The 20,357-nt window shown below is 45.1% G+C and overlaps 1 protein-coding gene across 4 annotated transcripts in view; it reads left to right on the plus strand.

The window, feature by feature from the left end:
- LOC144159582 (uncharacterized) overlaps positions 1-20,357 on the plus strand; it is a 36,801-nt gene that overhangs the window by 10,842 nt on the left and 5,602 nt on the right. For 2 of the 4 annotated variants that reach the window (XM_077691165.1, XM_077691164.1), the window contains one exon: positions 250-420. In XM_077691165.1, coding sequence (XP_077547291.1) covers positions 250-420 — 171 coding nt within the window. Of the gene's footprint in view, positions 1-220; positions 421-4,771; positions 4,881-20,357 lie in introns of all 4 variants that reach the window. The other 2 variants (XM_077691167.1, XM_077691166.1) reach the window with 2 other exon arrangements.

The following is a 20,357-nucleotide window of genomic DNA, read 5'->3' on the forward strand; positions in this document are numbered from 1 at the left end:
AAAATGCTGACAAATTAAAATTTGTATTCCATATTTTTTGCTTACCCCTTGCCGCACCTGTATTTTAAACTATTCATTTGAATCACACCATGTTTCAGGTCTGAATTTCTTCGTCGATGCCGAAGACCTGGTTGCTGACGTCTAGTATTTTTTTCCCGCGGGTGAAGTAGCCTTTATTTTTTAGTATTTCTCAGGGCTTCCTATTTATTGGCAACCGCAGAAGAGTTCGTGCACGGCCCACTTGTGCAGTGACGCTGGCCCTGCGTGCGGAATACGCGGAGCGTCGCAACACGAGACGAGCAAAAGATGCGGAGCGGATCGACAGGGGGCACCACTGGTCCAAATTCAGTGGCGCCACCATACCAGCGCACGAGGCCTATAAGCAGCCTTTCAAGGACCCCTGCAACGCCGTTTTTACAGGTACTTTTCTGGCCCTATATCAGTTCTTCGTGTCGTTCAGATACAGACGTAAGAGGAATTATTAGGATCGGTGTGCAGATAAGATATTCAGTATTTAAGTCTACAAATACAAGAAAATCCGGCACTACCTACGTCGCACCCACAGCTACCCGATATGACCATGCAGGGGTGAAACAGCTGCGCATATTGCGCAGGTTTGATACATATTTGTTTTTCTGCGCCAGGCTGCTCCAAAAGCTTGAAAATTGGTAAAATTGCGCCAAACTACTCCAAAACAGTCTGCGAGGCTACGATTTAACGCTCCCATCAGTTTCAGTGGGCAAAAATGCTTACTGACCGCATAATTTTCCATTACCCCCAAGGGGATGCTGTTTGTAAAAATTAATGGATTGATCATTCAATAAAAAACCCACATAAAATGGTCCCCGAAATAGTTTTTTCTGAAGTCATAATGTCGGGTTGCACATGTTATATTCTGTACGTTTTTAAAGCTTTCCCATCGAAAATCATTGCAAAGTCCTGTATAAAAATACTAATGTTTACTGAGGCAACAAAACTTGTTCAAGTTAATGACAAAACGGCAATTTTCTGAGTGCCGTATCTCCGGAACGACATTACATACGTATACGGGGTGCCGCCATCTTGGTATGGTGAAGATCGGAAAACATGGCCAACGGGCGAAGCAGTTGCTCGTAGTTCAGGCTAGTTCACTCTAGTTCAGGCAGACCGCTCTTCACAGATTTCTACCATGCTTTTGGTTATGGGGGTGGCTAGGTTTACATTTAGTTGTTTGATCTGTTACGGGAAGTTGCGCCACTCGAAAGGTGAAGTTCATAAAAAACAACACAGTTTCGTGTGAGGCACGGTGCACGCTTGAAGTGAAATTTCGGACTGAGTGCGTTGTTATAAAGCGCCGAGTTATTGCTGCCTTTGACAGCGAGCTTCCGAGCAGCGGGAACGGGACGGTCAACACTTCAAAAGGGGCGGCGCAGGCTACATTGCCGCAAAATGTTCAAACAGTGTCCGATAGCGGGACGGGCTATTATTGCACGCTAGTAATAATGGTTCATCTATCTGAAGTGAAATTTAATGCCAAAAGGGAGATGGCTATGAACATACCAACGTTACTCAAATTATGATCGATCGTAATGAACGTGCATCTGAGTGTTTGAAATGGGAAAGCTGGTGGGGTGCGACGACTGTCACCTCGCTTTGCGCAACTTTTACCGTGGCTCTACACTTGTGCTTAAAGCCGAGTCTGGAATTACAAAAATAATAATTTCGGCATTCCCATGATAATAAAAATGCCTCACGACTGCTTAGTTTTTCAATTCGATATTTTCAACGGAACTCCATGCTATCTATACGTATATAGCCTAAGAATTTAAAACTGGTTTGTCAAAAGGTAGTGCATTTGGTACCTCGTGATAGTCTGGTAGAAAAACTTTATTAAGTGGCTGTTTCAGTGTTAAATACGTTCAAAACCGATTAAAAAGTGCTCTTTACCCCCCGAGTTGCCAAAAATTTGATTTTTTTGGGCACCTAAGTGATAATAAATGTCGTTAAAGGCCAACTGCACTCAAAATTTCGACCGCGCGAAATCACTGTTCCTGCATAGTATGACTAAAAAGACCGCAATGTACGAAGTATGACGCCTAAAATGTGCGTAATTACACCTCAAGCGACCAGCAAAAATCGACGATTTTGAAAATGAAACTGGGCAAAACGCGGCCATTATGGGCAGGCAGAAGTGACGTATCAGCCGTCGGCGCGAGCGGCCTGACTGCCTGGCCTGACGGCGCGAGGTGTGCGGACTGGCCGACGAGGCCGGCTCGGCCAACCAGGAGGAGAGTGTGAGCGCGCGCGTGCGGGAGTGTGGGAGGCGCGTGGAAAAGCGAGCGCTTGTCCCGCAAGCACGACACTATTCGTGCGCTCCGACAGCAGCACACCGTGTAGGCATGATGTCGCGACAACACTCGAAAAGGAGAGAACCGCACAGTTCAAAGCCTCTTCGGAGCCATGAAAGCCAGGCGTACCCCACGAACACAACTGGACTGGAGAGGCACGCGTGCGTACCTTCTCCAGTCTGCCTCTCCAGTCCCGCCGTGGCGCGATATACGAGTTTCCTGGATTCTCCCGCTGCGAGGCAGGCCGATCGGCCTGGACGGCTGGCATGTCACTTCCGCTAAATGGCTGTTTGTGCGACACGCCGGCAGGTGCTTTCGTCTGCAAGGGCGGTATTTTGAGTGCCTGAAACTGAATAACCACGCATTGCACAGAGCTACCGGTCGCGTCGCAGTAGTTCTCATGGTACCTACTACACATTTCGAAGGCAATTAGCCAGGGGGAAATTTGAATGCAGTTGGCCTTTAACTGCTCCAAACCAAGGTTCTTCTGCTCCAAAATGAAGATTTCGCTGCTCCAAAAACTGCTCCCAAACTTGATTCAGCTGTCTCACCCCTGACCATGCAACACGGGGACCCTACGCATCCCTTGATTGGCTGAGCCTGCAATATTTTGTATGTCATTGTATCAACCAAACGAGCCTAAATAATGCTTTAGTTCTTTTTTTTTTCTTAAAAAAAGCATGATGCTTAACCGCAGATAGTAACGAGGGCATACACTACTGCTTGCTTCGAGCACTTGTGTACCGTGTACCCTTTCAAGCCGTGTTGTGCTGATCCCAATGAGCCGCCTTCTATGCTCTCAGCATCACCCGATGTCTGGTGTCTGGGTGCTTTGCTAAAGTTCATGCCAAATCGTCCGTATCCATTCCATGACAATGTCTATGCTCGGCGGATATCAGCGTCAGCGCTAGAAGTGGCATTGTCAATGAGCATCGCAAAGCGGGGCGGCGAATTCGGTGTTTTCAGTCCGGCATGCTTGGTGACGTGCTTTCGTACTGAGGAGCGCTGTTCCGTTCACTGAAAAGCAACCACACCATTTTTTTTCTCTTTCTAGTAGCAGTCGGCTGTTAAGAGAAAACTTCAGCCAAGCTATTTTTCGAAAGCTGTTACCGTGACTAGCTTCTGTATCGAGACCATGCGTGACTAAGGGAGCAGTTTATGGTTTCATGTTAGAATGGTACCTGTGCTGCTGCTGAAGCTTCTTTTTTTAGTGTACTCTTTGATGTGTAGCGTCTGACACTTTTTATATGTGAAAACCATGACTAACTATACTTCGGACCTGCCCAGCCAGCTGCGCTCTATGCGCTCTGCGAGTCTCGTTTCGCGCCCGCCCGCAAGGCTTTTACGCCCTGTTGTGGGGAACGGTGGCGTCACTAGGGAGTGTGTGCACGAGCGCTAGTAGAAGTCTTCTGGGCGAGGAATTCGTGTTTAATGACACTTCAGTTAATCTATTTCGGTAATTCCAAATGAATAAGTAGCAGTTTTATGGTGACCATCCCTGAAAGAGTGTTTTTGCCTGATTAAGGTGGGCCTCTTGACTGTCTTTCCCATTGTGAGCATTTAGCTTCGTGGTCTCATATGAAGTGATGACAAAAAGGATTTACATTACCTCATGTGTTGACAACACAACTGGCTAGCTAATCAAACTGTACCGCTTCATACTTGAAGGGGAGGTGGTACATTGGGAAATTCATAGCATAAACCAAACTTCGTTAGGTTATAACAGCTTCCCAGGAACACTTTTCGTCATAGTAAATAGAAAAAAAATGAAGCTTTCTGTTGAAACTCCTCATAAAGTGTAGCAGTTTCTGTTTTTTTTTTTTGCTATGACGGAGCGGTGAAATTTTCTATGCTCGGAAAATAAAATTCACATTCAAGCACCGAAGATACCAGGTCGTACACGCACTAATAAACGAAGATGATTTTAGCTCCGTCCTCGCGAATAAATTGGAAATTCTTTATTGTGAGGGCTTATAAAGTGCTACAATGACGTGCTACACTACTAACTCAGCAACAATGCCATTCTAACTTTATTTACATGCTAATTTTATTTACATACACAATGCCACACTGTAGTCAAGTTTTCAGAACCTTAATGAACTCTGGATTTGCACAATCTTTTTCACTTGGCATTTTTGTAAAGAGTTCATTTTCGTTCACGATTCTGCACTTCACTTGAACAATACAGCGCATTAGTCACACCTTTAGCGCTTTTCTGGAGGCTGGTTTTTCCGCAATCATTTTTACTTTGCCATGCTTGCCCGTTTTCTCTGCAGCAAAATTTGTGAAAAAAAGGCTGGCTGAACATTTGTCACTTTACCTTTACATCTACAATAAGGTACGAAACAGTATACCATCATGCTCCTTCACAGGAAAAACTTGCTTCAGAGGACTGAATAAGCTGTATTTTTTATGTCTGATACTTCGTGCATTGCATACAGCAGACGCAACTTATATTCCACGCTGCGTCTGCAAGTGCGCGTTCTGCACGACTGTCAGCCGTGCGTGTGGAGGCGGCGGCGGAGGAGCGCCGGCGGCGAGGAACGACAGGGCGTAAGTAGCACCACTCCACTCATAGCAGCGAAAATTACCCTGTGACGGCGGTGCTGGGGCCACTCTCGCTGGGCAGGTCCGAAGTGTAGTTGGTCGTGGTGAAAACCTTGTGGAAAGGACCTGCACAATGCGCGAAACGAGTGCCTAAAAGGTTGCGATGACTCACTTGCAGGGGAGCAAAAGCTGGGTTTTTTTGTGGCATGCACAAGGTCCCGCTGCTGTTAACAGTGTGTCGTTCTCATGAGAAAATTACACATGCACACAATCAGGCCAGAGGAAGCCAGGAACTGCTGCTTAGCCATTCACTGTGCTTGTGCAGAAAGTATGACAGTTAACACAGTCAGCTTAGAGCTGGTAATTGATTCATTGCCGCAGTGAAATGTTGAATATGTTGGTGCCGTGAGCATTTTCACATTCCTTTCGCCTGTGAGTCTTGTTAACAATTGGTCGAGAGGTCCAGTTGTTTTCTTTAAAGGGACCATGCAGATAAAATACGTTTATCTTATTCAAAACATTTCGTGTTTTATAGTGCCTCCAGCGCTCTTGTCCGGAAGCAAACCCTTTATTCACTGAGAAATCAATCAATTGAAGTTAAAATTTTTATTCTCCCGCCAAATCGTGTTTTCATGACTACTGCGATGAAATCATAAGAGCTGGTCTTTAAGCTAAACCTTGTGAAACTGTGGAGCCTTGTTTACCGTTAGTCAACCTAGATGGCGTCACCATACCGCAGCGGGCCGTTTTCTGCCTTTTTGTTTATTGATTGTACTTGTACGTGGCTTGTTTTGTGTTGAGGTAGAAAATAACCGTTGCGTGAAACGTGTTCACTCGACAAATATGGTCATGTAAGACACCGTCGCTTACGCCAATCGGCCAGTGTGGTCTAAGACAACCCCAAAGAGCCGCAGGGCTGTTCAGCTAGAACAAGCATGGTGCGCCCAGTACCAAGAGCAGTATGCATCGGTACTTCTATGCTTACGTGTATTTTCATAACTTTCATTGTTTATTGTTCTATTCGTAGTGGTTTAAAATGGATATGCATTACATTTAGCGCAAATAGCTTGTTCGGCAAGCTTATAAGCTGTGCCTAATTTGCGTTGGCCTTTTCCAGCCTCAGCCAATCACACAGCTGGGCGCATATTACATCATAGGCTCTGTTGCAGTAAATAAGCTAGTGGGTTGCATGGCCATTCCCTTTTTTTCTAATTATATAGCTTATTTGAGCGAGGCTTACATTAAAAGTGGTGTCAGTATGATTCTAACAAGGCAATCCTTCGAGTGAACCAAACTTGTGTTTTATCTGCATGACCCCTTTAAAGGCCAACTGCACTCAAATTTCACTCGGGCTAAATGCCTTCGAAATGTGTAGTAGGTACCATGAGAACTACTGCGACGCGACCGGTAGCTCTGTGTAATGCGTGGTTATTCAGTTTCAGGCATTCAAAATAACGCCCTTGCAGACGACAAAGCACCTGCCGGCGTGTCGTGCAAACAGCCTTTTAGCGGAAGTGACATGCCAGCCGTCCAGGCCGATCGGCCTGCCTCGCAGCGGGAGAATCCAGGAAACTCGTATTTCGTGCCGCCGGTACGCCTGGCCTTCGTGGCTCCGAAGAGGCTTCGTCATCTGTGCGGTTCTCTCCTTTTCGAGTGTCGTCGCGACATCATGCCTACGTGGTGTGGCGGGACAAGCGCTCGCTTTTCCTCGCGCCTCCCACACCCCCGCACGCGCGTGCTCACACTCTCCTCCTGGCTGGCCGAGCCGGCCGCGTTGGCTGGTCTGCACAGCTCGCGCTGTCAGGCCAGGCCTATGGCCTGGCCGTCTGGCCGCTCGCACCGACGGCTGATACGTCACTTCTGCTTGCCCGTAATGGCCGCGTTTTACCCAGTTTTGTTTTCAAAATCGTCGATTTTTTCTGGTCGCTTGCGGCGTAATTACGCACATTTTAGGCGTCATACTTCGTACATCGCGGTCTTTTTAGTCATACTATGCAGGAACAGTGATTTCGTGCGGTCGAAATTTTGAGTGCAGTTGGCCTTTAATAAAGCACAACATTTACTTTTGGGGTGAATAATAAGATGCCCTGTGTGAGAGCCTTGTGTCTTAGCTTGTGGCACTCCAGGAGAACTTTTTGGGACTGATACGTATTTCCTCCTGTGGAGTATAAACATCTACATGCTGTTAGAAAAAAGAGATCTGTTGTGCTTGCTAGAAACGGACGTGGAGCAATCTGCGACATTGGGGTTTGCTCCACTATAATAAAAGCATGGTTCCAAGCAAAAAAATTGGTTGCCCTATCTACTACAGCGCTAAGGGAAAATGCTGCATCCATTACTTCGTGTGGTGAGTGACACAGCAAGAGACAGAAAGGGCTTGGTTTTTACATGGCGTTTAAGGCGGGCCCCAAAGGGAAGCCTAGTTTACTATGCTGTAAAATATCTCTGCACTTCACAACTTATCGAGGCGACCTACTCCCCGCTTATGGAGGAGTTATGGGAGGATTGGTACGATTTTACTGCTCACAATAGTGAGAAGGAGAATAAGCCGCCAAAGCGTGACCTCACTCTTTGTGAGATGAGAAATAATTGACACTGCCCCTTTGAGGAATGGAGTCACAATACCTGTCGTCAGGGGCACCTCATCTCCTCCATGACATTAGTGAGGAACTGATTGGGAACGAGTCTGTTTGTTATGCACGTGCAAATGCACCCATAACCACCGATCACATTCTTTGTTCCTGAGATTGGTTCGCTTAAAGGGACATAAAACCGATTTTCGTTCAGTGCATGCCCGCTAGCTCATATGAAAGCCAGCGTTTCCTATAGTCGGGCAACTACAAGGAATTTCTAAATAAATTGGGTAAAATAATTTTAATTTGGCACTAGACTTTTAAATGTGACACTACCATGGGTATACTGTTGGCTTCGGTGTGTGATTCAACAATTGCTTAAAGGAATAGGAAGGACTTCATTGTATAACCGTTTTAGCTGGAGACAAGTTTTTTTTCATCTCACGTATGGTTAAATGTGCTGCCACATAGCTCACTGTCATGGCTGTCAGCATTTTCTTTTGCAGCATATGTAAGGCTGGTATATTACAAATTCTGCTTTCAAACGTTTCAGGGCTTTATCAAGAAACCCGTTTAGTTCCTAAGGTTTGAAGTGATGCCCTCTCATTTAGGATAGATACTATATATTCTACAAGAACTAGTTGCCTATCCCTTTAAGAAATGTGTGCTTCTTCAACTATACAGTTCCACCAATATAAACCCTGGTTTTGCTTTGACTTGCCACTAGACTCGGTGACAACTTAAGAACGGCACCGGAAGTTGCGCTGTGCCTTATCACCGTAGCCGGATGTTTCTCCGTGCGGCGCAAGTAGGGCGTTACTTGGAATATTTTGAACATGGCGTGAGCCTTTCCCGTGATTTTTTGGACTTAATATGCTTATAAACGACTCCAGTGACGACAAACAAACTGCGTGAGACAAGGCAGACGATATCGCGCATCCATAGCAAACCCCTTTCAAAACGCGCGCGCACTGACATCACGGGTCCGGCGCTTTGGCGGAGTGATACACTACATGAGGTGGTGCCGTTCTTGAGTTGTAACCGAGTATAGACCAGGAGTTGCAACATATGGTGCAAGTATTGTAGTGTCCTGCTGCTGACATGCCTCTCGTGTCCTGCACTGTGCTCATTGTTAACTGGGTAGGTGTGAAGTTTATTCTGTTAGTAATAGTTGGCATGCAATTTTCGTGCATTTTCAGGAGTTTAATAATGGCTATTTTGCTTCAGGCGATTCTCTAAAGGACAGCTGGTGCAGTGCAGGTACTTAAAAAGTACGCTGCATGCTGTCATGTCATGCTAGTGTAAATAGGTGCCATTAGGGTTTAATAACTGGGATTGCTTCTGGCTGAGGAAAAAATCATTGCTAAACAGTTTATTGAAAAGTGGGCAGGAACAGTCTGCAGACTGTGTGGTCGTAATATATGGCGCATTCCCATCTCGAAAGGCAAAACGTTAAGGTGCCTAACTACTCTTCTTCTAAATACCTAATGGAGCTTCCCCAGTGCGAACATACAGCATTTACTCTAATCTGACCAGCCTAGATTTTAAGCCGGCCCCTAAAATTTTGGAAGGCCAGAGAATAGAAAAAAAAATTTCCATGTGTCAGCCGGCTAAAATATGCATGGCACCAGTGACAGCAGCCACTAAACTAAAAAGGAATTCATTAGCCACAAACCTATTTGTTAACTCAAAATTGTCACTTTTGCTGGCTTTGTCGTTCAAATTCAAGTTTCAAATTCGAGGAATTAATTGCACTGGGACTACACTCGGACTGTGAGGTGAACTGTAGCAGGGCCCTCTGGATTAATTTGGCCACCTGGGGATCTTTAACATGTACTAAAATATCGATACTGGAGTTTTGACTTTTCGCTTCCATCTAAAAGTGGCCCTACGGCCAGGATCAAGCCTATGTAGGGCTGAGCAGCACAAACTTTTGTGTCGCTGTCGCAGTCGCCGAGTGCAAGGAATATCCGATGCCATCAAGGGTGTTTACATGTTTCACTTTTTTTAATGATCCTGTAGTCAACTCTTCAGGGATCCTCCTAGGCTTTTTTTCAAAACCAATGCCAAGCTTCCACTTTTTGTTAACTTTTTTGAGACCGCCGGAAAAAGTGATGAAAAAGGGAGGTCTCAGTACAAATTTTTTATTACATAAAGCAAAGGCATCATCCTGCCTTAGCAGATACCAAAATACAGCTAATTATATGTTCTTTGACATACAATAGCAAGTTTTACTTCAACACTGACGATAGAATCATGAAAAATCTGAAAGTAAGAACTTCGTAAAAAAACTACAGAAAAAGATGGAAAAAAGCGTAAATATAAAAATATTAAAAGAAAAAATTATTTTAGGATATACAAAATCTAACACAATGCTTTGTTTCTTCATCGCGAAAGTTTGATGCGGCTAGGTGTAAGTGGTTTTTTTGTTTTGCGTGTGATCTCTTCGGCACTAGGGCCATGGCTACGTCGTCGCCCAGGTACACACCGGGCTGTTGTCTCGGTGAAAACTTGATCCGTTTCTGAGCTGATGGCAGGAGATCACCACCATAGGTAGTTAACACCCTCACGAACAAATATAAACCAGCCAGAACATATTTAGAGCGCACATACCTACTCCAGAGCCAATTAAAACTGAAACCAACACCCACCTTTGAGCGGGATTTGATGTTCCAGGCTGATTGACACCCGAATCCTCACTCGAGCTGAAATTCGATCTCTAAAGCCGCATTCCAACTCTTCACTGCCACTCTCATCGTTAAAATCCACAGTAGAAGGCGAAGATATGCGAGACGAGACAAGGCGGATTTCTCATCGTGCTCGCGCAAGTATGACGCCATGCTTGTTTACATTCGAAACCACTGCCCGTCAGAATAAAATATCTGATGCGTTGCCGCCTGGCGATAAAAAAAGAAACTTCACAAAAAAGAAAACTCCAGTTTTCAAACTGTCTCCTAGATCTCACTAGGTGTTCCATCGAGCGAAAATTTGTATTCTGCAGGCTCGCGAAACCATCATCATATGTGATCGATGGCCTATGGAGTGGTCCCGAAAGAGTTAAGGTTTGATGATCTCTTGGCCACCGGCACAACTCCTGTTCTATGGTGGCACTATAATGAATCCACTACCAACATAACACCAAGGAGGTGAAATGCACCCGCCAGCCTGATTCAGAAACGCTGAGTGCGCATTATCAAAATAGTAGCCTTTCGCTTGCATTTCCCTGCAGGGGCACCTTGTCTATTCAAGGTGACGGTAGTGGCGACACTGCGGACCTCAAGCCCATTTGGGTTGGACCCACCCACACCCCGGCTGTGCTTGGCTTAGCCATGTCCAGGGAAAAGGGCATCCTGGTGGCTGAGCCAAAGCCAGGGTTGTTTTGGACCTTTACCCTTGGACCTTTGGACCCTGGTGGCGGCCACACTTCGTCCCCTGCTTCCTGCAGACGGTACCCCAGGATTGACCTGCCCTGGGGAAAGCAGCCAGTTGTCTTTTCCTATCTCCCTCACTCTCTCTTTCTTTTATGTCCTGCCATCATCTTTCCATGCCTGTCCTGTCACCTACTCTTTTCCTGTTTTTTTTTTTCTTTTACCGTCAGGCGGCAAGGGTTAACCTTGTGTAAAATGGCCTACCTAGACTATTTTACATGAAGTTATAGTGGCCAAGTATGGCTGGCGTAGATACTTGCTTGCTCCCCTGGTTGGGCTCCGTGGTGGGCGGCCAGCCTGGCTACCGAAACAGCAGCTAAATTCATGGCTAAAAGCAAGACACCACCTGATCGGTCCCTGAAAAGGGCCCAGACCGAAGTCGCTTCTAAGTACATCCCACAAAAAAACAGTGACAACTTCTTACGATTCTTTGTCATTCAAGGAGTCGAGGAGCCAATGCAGACAAAGTCTCCCTCTGCAATTGCCAGGGCCCTCAATCAGCTAGTGGGGACAAACTACAACACCAGGAAACTCCAGAGTGGACATGTACTGGTAGAAGTGCACACCAGAGAACAGAGTGCAAAAATTATGGAACTTGCAAAAATCGAAGACACGATTGTGACAGTGGCAACGCACCGTTCACTAAACTCCTCCAAAGGCGTGGTCTCCGAGTCCGAGCTATTTCACTGCTCTGATGCGGAGATAGAAAACGAACTGGCAGAACAAGGGGTGGTTGCAGCACGCAGAATACTGATCAGGAAAAATGGAGAAGAAATTAAGAGCAAGCATGTAGTCTTAACTTTGCACTCTACCACGCCACCAGACTCGGTGAATGCAGCGTATCTGCGTTGCAAAGTGTGGCCCTACATCCCAAACCCAAGGTGCTGCTTTCAGAGCCAACGGTTTGGTCACAGGTCTGGATCATGTCGCGGCAAACCCACTTGCGCTGGGTGTGGAGGCAAAGCGCACGAGAACGAAAGATGCGAAAGAACCCCACTGCGTTAACTGTTCTGGAAACCATGGTGCGTACTCCAGATCATGTCCGGTCTGGAAGAATGAGAAAGAAGTAATGACCATCAATACGGCAGAATGTATCATACCGTGAGGCTAAGAAAAGGCTAAGTTTCCAGCAAAAAGGAACTTTTGCGCAGGTGGTGCAGACGGGGTCCGGCGCCATCTCTGGTGTCTCTAGTCACGCAGGTCGAGCTGAGGGACCTGGTGTCAGCGGTACGGCCCCCGCTTGTCCCTGAGGCTGGGCTGCCCGAATGCCCGGCACTGACTCGGTCCACGCAAGTGGACAGAGTGGACCACTCAGTGGACTGCTCCGTCCCACAGCCCTCTACACAAGGTGGGCTAGAAGCCGGTGTACCGGTTGTTGATGGGGTGCAGGAGGCTTCGGGGCTAACACGCAACTCAGCGGGTTCTGCCCCAGCTGCACGGTCGACTCCCTCTTCTCGAGGGATGATCGACACGCCCCAAAAGAAGGCGCCGTCGGGAAGTAGCACTGTTGCAGGTGCGGCTCCTGCGCGGCAACGGCCTGGGGAACACCCCGACCCTCGAAGGTTACCGAAGGGCTGTGGAAACCTTGGGCGCCCAACAGGAGACAGTGGAAAAGAGGCAGAGAAGGAGATGGACGTGACCTCACCCACACCTCCTTGAATACAGGAGAGCAAACCCAGAAAGACCGGTATGGTGCGAATCATACGGTGGAATTGTCGTGGGTTATTGCATAACATAGTTGACATTCACGAATTGTTAGAGAAGTCCCAACCGTCTATTATCTGTCTGCAGGAAACTCATTTGTCTTCTATGCACAATAATACATTCAGAAAACACAATCTTTACCGCAAAGACAGGACAAATTCGCTTGTATCTTCTGGAGGAGTGGCAATCGTCATTTCCCAGTCCATCCCAACAAATGAACTGAAGCTAAAACCACTTTGGAGGCGGTCGCCATAAGAACACACATTGGAATAGCCCTCACGGTTTGCTCCTTGTATATTCCACCAACTGTTTCAGTGACCCAGAACGATCTGTTCAGACTCATTGATGAATTGCCTGAGCCTTTCTTGTTTCTGGGGGATCTCAATGCGGGCAATGTACTGTGGGACAATGCTCAGAGTGACACACGAGGCCGACTTATCGAGAGTGTAGTGTTGGCAACTCCTTTGCATTTATTCAATGATGGGGGTCCCACTTACATCTGCTCATCAACCCGCACCGAAGCATGCATCGACATCTCCCTTGCAACACCATCCCTAAGTGCTTTTTTCACTTGGTCAATACTTCAAAAACATCTCGGGAGTGACCACTACCCAGTTTTTCTGGACTCAACAACAGCAGTACCCATGCTACCAGAGCGCACCAAAAGGTGGAAGTTGGAGCAGGCTAACTGGTCTCTGTTTGAACAAGCATGTGAAATTGAATTGCACGAAATACAGTACTTGAGTGTGGATGAAGCTTGCAGCCTAATAACTTCACGGCTCTTGGAAGCTGCAAAAGTGTTTTTCCCGAGTCCTCCGGGACACTCCCCCGGAGGTCAAAGCCGTGGTGGAACTCTGATTGCAGGGAAGCCCGTGAGAAGCAAAATTGCGCATGGTCCCGTTTCAGACGTTACCCCACTGCCGAATGTCTAGTAAACTTTTAACGACTCAGAGCAGAGGCATGCAAGATAAGACGGCAGTTGAAAAAGGCTTCATGGCAGGACTATGTAAGTTCCATAAGTAGTAACGTTAGCGCAAGGACGGTTTGGAATAAGGTCAGGAAAGTGAGTGGCACTTACAGTGCATTTACCATGCCACTTTTTGATGGTAACAAAAGCCTTGCCGAGCAAGCAAACATTCTAACTGAATATTTTGCCAGAGTGTCCAGTTCAGCCCAGTACTCTGAATCATTCCTCAGGTATAAAGAATGGGCTGAAAAACGAATAATTAAAATAAACTTGAGTAATGAAGAAGCATATAATGCGCCTTTTTCCATGGCTGAACTACACCTGGTGATTGCTCAGGGAAACAGTCGGGCTGCAGGACCAGACCGAACTCATTATGAATTGTTAAGGAATCCCAAGGAATCTTAAAAGCCATACTGTGTTTCTTCAATAAAATATGGTTTGAAGCCTACTTTGCAGTAACGTGGCAGGAAACCATTATGCTCCCACTACTGAAGCCAGGTAAAGACCGTAGTGAATCAGCAAGCTACAGGCCAATGGCCTTGACAAGCTGCCTTGGGAAATGTTTTGAATGGATGAATAACAAGTGGCTCACACTCTTTCTGGAAGAAAATCACGTATTGATGGGCAAGGCACTCAACAACTGACCTCCTCCTCCGTTTAGAAACTAAAATTAGGGAGTCCTTTGTTCAACGACAGCACTGCGTCTTTGTATTTTTTAACTTGTCGAAGGCTTTTGACACCACGTGGAAACATGGTATAATGCAAGATCTGCAGGGTTATGGTGTAAAGGCAGAATGCTTGGGATGCTGAAAAGTTATCTTTCCAATCGCTCTTTTCGAGTGAAATTTGGAACAGTATTATCAGATGTGTACACTCAGGAAAATGGCGTACCTCGGGGAGGTGTTCTCAGTGTTACGTTGTTCCTAATCATATTAAACTCAGTTGCACGTGTAATACCGAAATCTTTGATGTATCCGCTTTATGCGGACAATATTCAGATAAGTTTTTCCTCGTGCAACTTAGCATCCTGCTTTAAGGCAACTGCTAGTTGGCGTAAACCGTCTGGTGCAGTGGGCCAAGGAAAATGGATATAACTTTTGTGCAGAAAAAACAGTCTGTGTGCCTTTCAGTCTAGCGAGGGATTGTGCTAGATCCTCAGCTGCGCATTAAATTGGCCTAAATCCCTGTTCGAACTGAGCACAAATTTCGTGGTTTAATATTTCACCAAAAGTTAACATTTAAAAGCCACGTTAATTATCTAAAACAAAAATGAAATCAATGGATGTTTTAAAGCATTTATCCTATAGAACCTGGGGCTCAGATCGTACCTGTCTTTTGCAGCTCTACAACAGTCTAATTCGTTCCCAGTTGGATTATGGCTGCTTTATTTATGGATCTGGTCGCGAATCTGTTCTCAAAGCTCTCGACTTCATTCACCACTTGGGCTTGAGAATAATCACCGGAGCTTTCCGGACATCTCCGGTAGAAAGCCTGTATGCAGAAACCAATCAATGGTCACTTAACAAACGGAGAGTACTCTTTGGAAACATGTACATAATGAGAATTCTTTCCTGCACCACTCACCCTTGTCGACAGCTGTTTTTGAAACCTCACTTTGAAACTCTTTATCAACAAGCCTCGGACTATTCCAACCATGCTTTTCAGCTACCGCATTCTTAATGAAGCCCTTGACTTTTGTGTAGATGATACCATGCTGGTCACCCACAGAACCCGTTATGCTCCGCGGGAATACCGCAAGCCACAATGTGACTTTTCCTTGCTAAAGTACTATACGCACAACACTCGTCAAAGGAACTACTGCAGCAAGAGTTCTTACATTTTCAGTTCAGGTATGCTGGATGTGCTACTTACTTTACAGATGGTTCTAAAGGAGAAAGGCATGTGGGAGCAGCTGCAATCGACCTTATTACGAAGAATGCCAACTGCTCAGACCTGACGCTAGTATCTTCACTGCTGAACTGCATGCCGTACAGCTCATTTTAAACAGTATGCACTGAAAGGACACCGCAGGCAATCATCTCTGACTCTCAGCACACTAGCAGCCCTGTGTTCAGGAAACAAAACCAAAAATCTGCATGTTCAACAAGTGCTCAACCAACTTATGGACTGTAGCAAAAATCACTTAGACGTGAGTTTCTGTTGGGTACCGAGTCATGTAGGAATTGACAGCAATGAAAAGGCAGATGCCCTCACAGCCCAGACAAAAGAGCTCGAGGTGAGGGAAACTTGTTTACCCTACCAGGATTACAGAAGGAGACTGAAATGATCAAAATCGAAGGAGTGGCAGTCCAAATAGACGGAACTAAATGAAAACAAGTTCCACCTTGTGAAGCCACACCTGAGATAGTGGCGGAGCTGCAGACAAAGATTTGTAGAGGTGGTGTTATGTCGCCAAGAATTAGGCACACGCGCTTGACCCACAACTTCTTATTGCTAGGAGAAGACCCTCCAGAATGTGAGCAATCCGGGAAGCACCTTACAGTAATACACATACTTATAGAGTGTCCTAGTAACAACAACAAGCGTCGGGAATTTTTTTCCCACTTTTATTAATTTTACATTCTATTGCACCCTGTTTTACTACTAGGCGATGAACCCCTGCTTCTCTTGGAAAAGGTTTTTAAATTTTTGAGTGCAATCAAGCTTTTACAGAAACCTTTTTACCACCACTTTACATCATTTTTTCATAAGCCTTTTACCATAGTGTGTTCGAATTTAATATATTACCTTGTGTCTGGCGCATCATAGCCAAATTTGGCTGCTGCGCCAATAAAATTCAAATTCATTCATCACTCAGAGCTATTGATATAGGAGTTTCAAAACTTCTCATAGGCCCCAGCATCAAAGAGTGACCCCACAATTGGTCCACTGTTTTGGATTTTTCCCGTTCATTGGCGCCATCTGTTGGTGACAAAATAAACTATACAACGTGGTTCGCCGCTTGGCGAGCTGGGCGAAAAACCGTATTTGGGTTCTTACGTAATTTTTTTTTTGCCGAAGAAGCCCAATGTGTTCCATTAAGCAAGTGTTTTATACGCATTCGAACCAAGAGTAGTGAAAAAATGCGTTCGTGTGTTCGACAAGATGCGTAGTCGCCTGCGCTGTGTCGTCTGTTGCGTGTCATATGCGGTCTTCTGGCGGCAAAAAAAAAGTTAAAAATTCACTTCGAAGGCTTGACGCAAGCTTAAGTGTTATTTAGAGCTGCTTGATTAGATACTGGATTAGTTTTGGCATACAGTGTGATGTGGGCCTAGCGACGACTTCAGGTCGGACCTGTGTTGTGCGAAAGTGCCCGCACAAGTGCCAATCGGTCGAGGCAGTTGCGCAGACACAGAAACAATTACAACAAAAAACAGTAGTTAAGGAAGCAATGAATAACTTAGGAAAGTACAAAAATAAAGAATTATGCACCTTTAAAACTAAATTTAACGTTAAATTGTCTGCCGGAATAATTAGTTGGTTTTTTGGGTAGTGCATGTGGTGGCCACCTTGGCGCCACCGTACGCACAATCCAAAGCAGGGGGCCCAGGTGCGGGCCGTTTTTTGAGGCAGAGTTTTGCAACTGCCTACATCGAAGAGCTCTGGCACTTTTTAGCAGGCATTGAGAGAGTGCTAACTGCATGCCTCTTTTCCACCTTTAATGAGTACCCAGTGCATTTAAACATAGATCCTCCAATCTAGGCTGACTTCTGAATTTTGTGTCCGGCTTTTTAAAAGAAATACTGGCTTATGATCCAGCAACTACAGTTCCAGCCACAAAGGGGCTTTTCAGGACTGTTAAGGTGTGTGAGGCTCCAATAAATGCCTCTTTTGTTGTAGCATCCAACACAAGTGCAATTTTGTTTTTCTTGGCTTCTACAAGCAGTAAAAGAAATTTTGTGGCATAATGCCTCTTCTAGCAGTGGCCCTTATATTTATATACCATGCACAATACTAGTTGTAGTGACAAGCTACTTGATATGCCCATCTATTGTTTGACTTAACCACTTGCCAACCTGCAGGAAAAGCAAATGAGTTTCACATATGTTATAAGTCTTCAAGCGTACATTATTTAGTCGCTGTCTACTATACCTTGCAGGGGAAAAATCAGCCACCCATGTTAGCTCCACCTTCTGCTGGACTGATGGGGCGGGGCATTGGTGGACAGCAAACTGTCAGGAATAGACATTCCACTTAAATATATTTGGGGTTCTCCCACATGTGGAGTTGAGCACTTACTCCTCAAAATTCAGCACATTGAAGCTGTGTTCAATACAGTCAAGTTTTATGCCTTGTTGGTTATGGCCAGGGGGAGAGGGGTATGCTAGCAAATGATGTGCAAGTGTTTTGTAAAACGTGGCTTTTGGCTCCACTTTTCTGGTCGAAAATTAATTGGGTGGATTATTGCGAAAAGTGGGAGATGTTTTATAAATCACGTGCTTGTCCCCTTTGCAAGCCAAGAGTGATAGCAGCAGGCATTCTTTGTTGCACATTGGGACAAAACTGACGGCAAAACCTGTCAGGATCAAAACTAAAAAAGGCACGTGGTCCCAAATTACGATCTGTTTCAAAATCAAGAAAGCACACTTCTGTTTTGACTTGTGCAAACTTTGTAGTGGGTTGTTTTACCTTAGCAAATCTAGCACAACTCGTCTCCCATGGCTACTCGTCTCCAATGGCTTGTTAGTGTGATGCTAGCCGCACTCTTCTGGGGCTTTTGACTAAATGTGTTTCCGGAAGACCTTGTCACTCAGTAGAGCTCTGTAAAAATTTGCCTTATTATTTAATCTGCCAAGTCCATTATGTTTCTATCAGTACGCACTGAATTTATTGTTTTTTGCCAGTGAAATGAATTTTGATTTTTTTTTCTCGTTATGAGGGCTCCTTACATTATAAAGTTGCTCCTGACAGGATGTGGAAAGGCTGTTTGAAATTCAGGGCTGTAAAAATTGAACTCTATACTACTATCAATATTGGCTGATTTTATAATATATCAGCTGTGTGGGTGTGAAAGCTTGTTTGCAGTGAATGTGGCACTTAACCTAACTACTGTTTTTCTTTGCAGTTCCCGGCCATCAAACAGGACACCAGTTGACGAAAGTGTTGTAGCTAGGGCAAACTACACCATGCAGCTGCAGCTGGTTATATTAGTAGTATTGCTATGGCTTTTGAAGGGAACATCATTGACTTCAAGAGATGAGTTTATAAGAATTTTACAAAAGGCTAAGTTCTCTTGTGCAGCAAACCACCAGTATGCATATATAGCGGTGCTCATTTTGTATGGGCGGTGTTTGTAATGCTTGTTTGAACCTCCATAAATTATAGCTAGTGCATTGCAGTGAATGTCACCAACCCAAATTTATTGCTTATTGTCTCAACACTTGTTTTTAGAGCCTTGTGACAAAAATGCTTTTCTATGAGGGTAGGTATCATTCAGTTCAGTTTACATAGCTGTGTAAAACTTGCTTCGCAGGGCTGTTTGAACCTCCATAAATTATAGCTAGTGCATTGCAGTGAATGTCACCAACCCAAATTTATTGCTTATTGTCTCAACACTTGTTTTTAGAGCCTTGGGACAAAAATGCTTTTCTATGAGGGTAGGTATCATTCAGTTCAGTTTACATAGCTGTGTAAAACTTGCTTCGCAGGGCTGTTAGAGAGCTTCGCTCAATTTTACTTGTCAGTGGTACACGTACACTTCAAGTTTCACCTATAACTAGCCACTGTGATGACCTGCAAGGGCTTGATACAGCTTTCTACTGCTGTGTGTTTTTCTAGCTACATAGCATTTTTTCAAATGAGCACCTTTGCACTCTACTCGGGCTATGCAAGCCAAAGGTAGTGCTTTTCAAGGTTTCGGGTTGAGAGAAGTGTTGCTGAGCTGCCTTGCTAGGTTGGGACAGAATGAGAGCTTGTGTTCTGTGGCAGCTTTGTAGAGCATGTGTGTATATACAAGTAGATTTGGAGTACATTACACATTCTTTAGTTCTAAGAGATGATGGAAAGCGTGACCGGTTTATTCGGACACTCCGACGAAAAACCCAATTAAGTGCTGATGATGATTATGTACAGGTGATGATGATGCCGGGGCCATGAGAGCTAGCACTGATGATAATGTACCGATTACGAAGAAATGTCCGTAACGTGTTGAAGAGCACAGAGTCGTGGTCAGGGTGTCTCACAATACTAAGAAAATCTTATAGGCACCTTCTAGAGCCAAAGGTCACAACACACCACCAAGTAGCCAGCATCACTAAGATCGGTTGTGGCATAGGGATGTGGCTGGCACAATAAATTCCTCTTGTGGTGTCAAAGGGCACCTCTCTGACTTTTTAGTTTCATAAAAGTTCTTGAAAATGCTCTTGTGGTTGGAACAATGCTTCTAGTACCCTATATCACAGCACAAATATAATGGGTGGGAATATTTCCACCTCCTCTGAAAGGATTAAAATGGAGTCTTGGCGAAAAAAAAAACCAAGTGAAGATGATTATGGAATTAGGGGAAGAAAACGGAAGCAAGCAGATGCAGAAAATGATTAAACTAGCTGTTGTAATTAGTAATTGATTATTAAACAATTAGTAAATGAACTGGTGTGCACGGGAATGTGTCGCTGCCCTTTGTCACATTTTGTGAGGGCATTTTGGTGTACATTTTATTGTTTTGCTGGTACAGATACTTGTTTTGTGTATAGGATATTGTAATTCTATGTATAATGTATGCATCTGTATATGTATGTACTAGTGGGAAACATTGTGGTTTTTACAGAGCAACAAGCAAATTCTGATTGATTAGATTGCCTCGTGTGTGAAC

This window comes from Haemaphysalis longicornis, unplaced genomic scaffold (assembly GCF_048455015.1).
Source record: "Haemaphysalis longicornis isolate Haplotype H1 unplaced genomic scaffold, Haemaphysalis longicornis Haplotype H1 scaffold_10, whole genome shotgun sequence".
In the NCBI taxonomy this organism is placed as follows: domain Eukaryota; kingdom Metazoa; phylum Arthropoda; class Arachnida; order Ixodida; family Ixodidae; genus Haemaphysalis; species Haemaphysalis longicornis.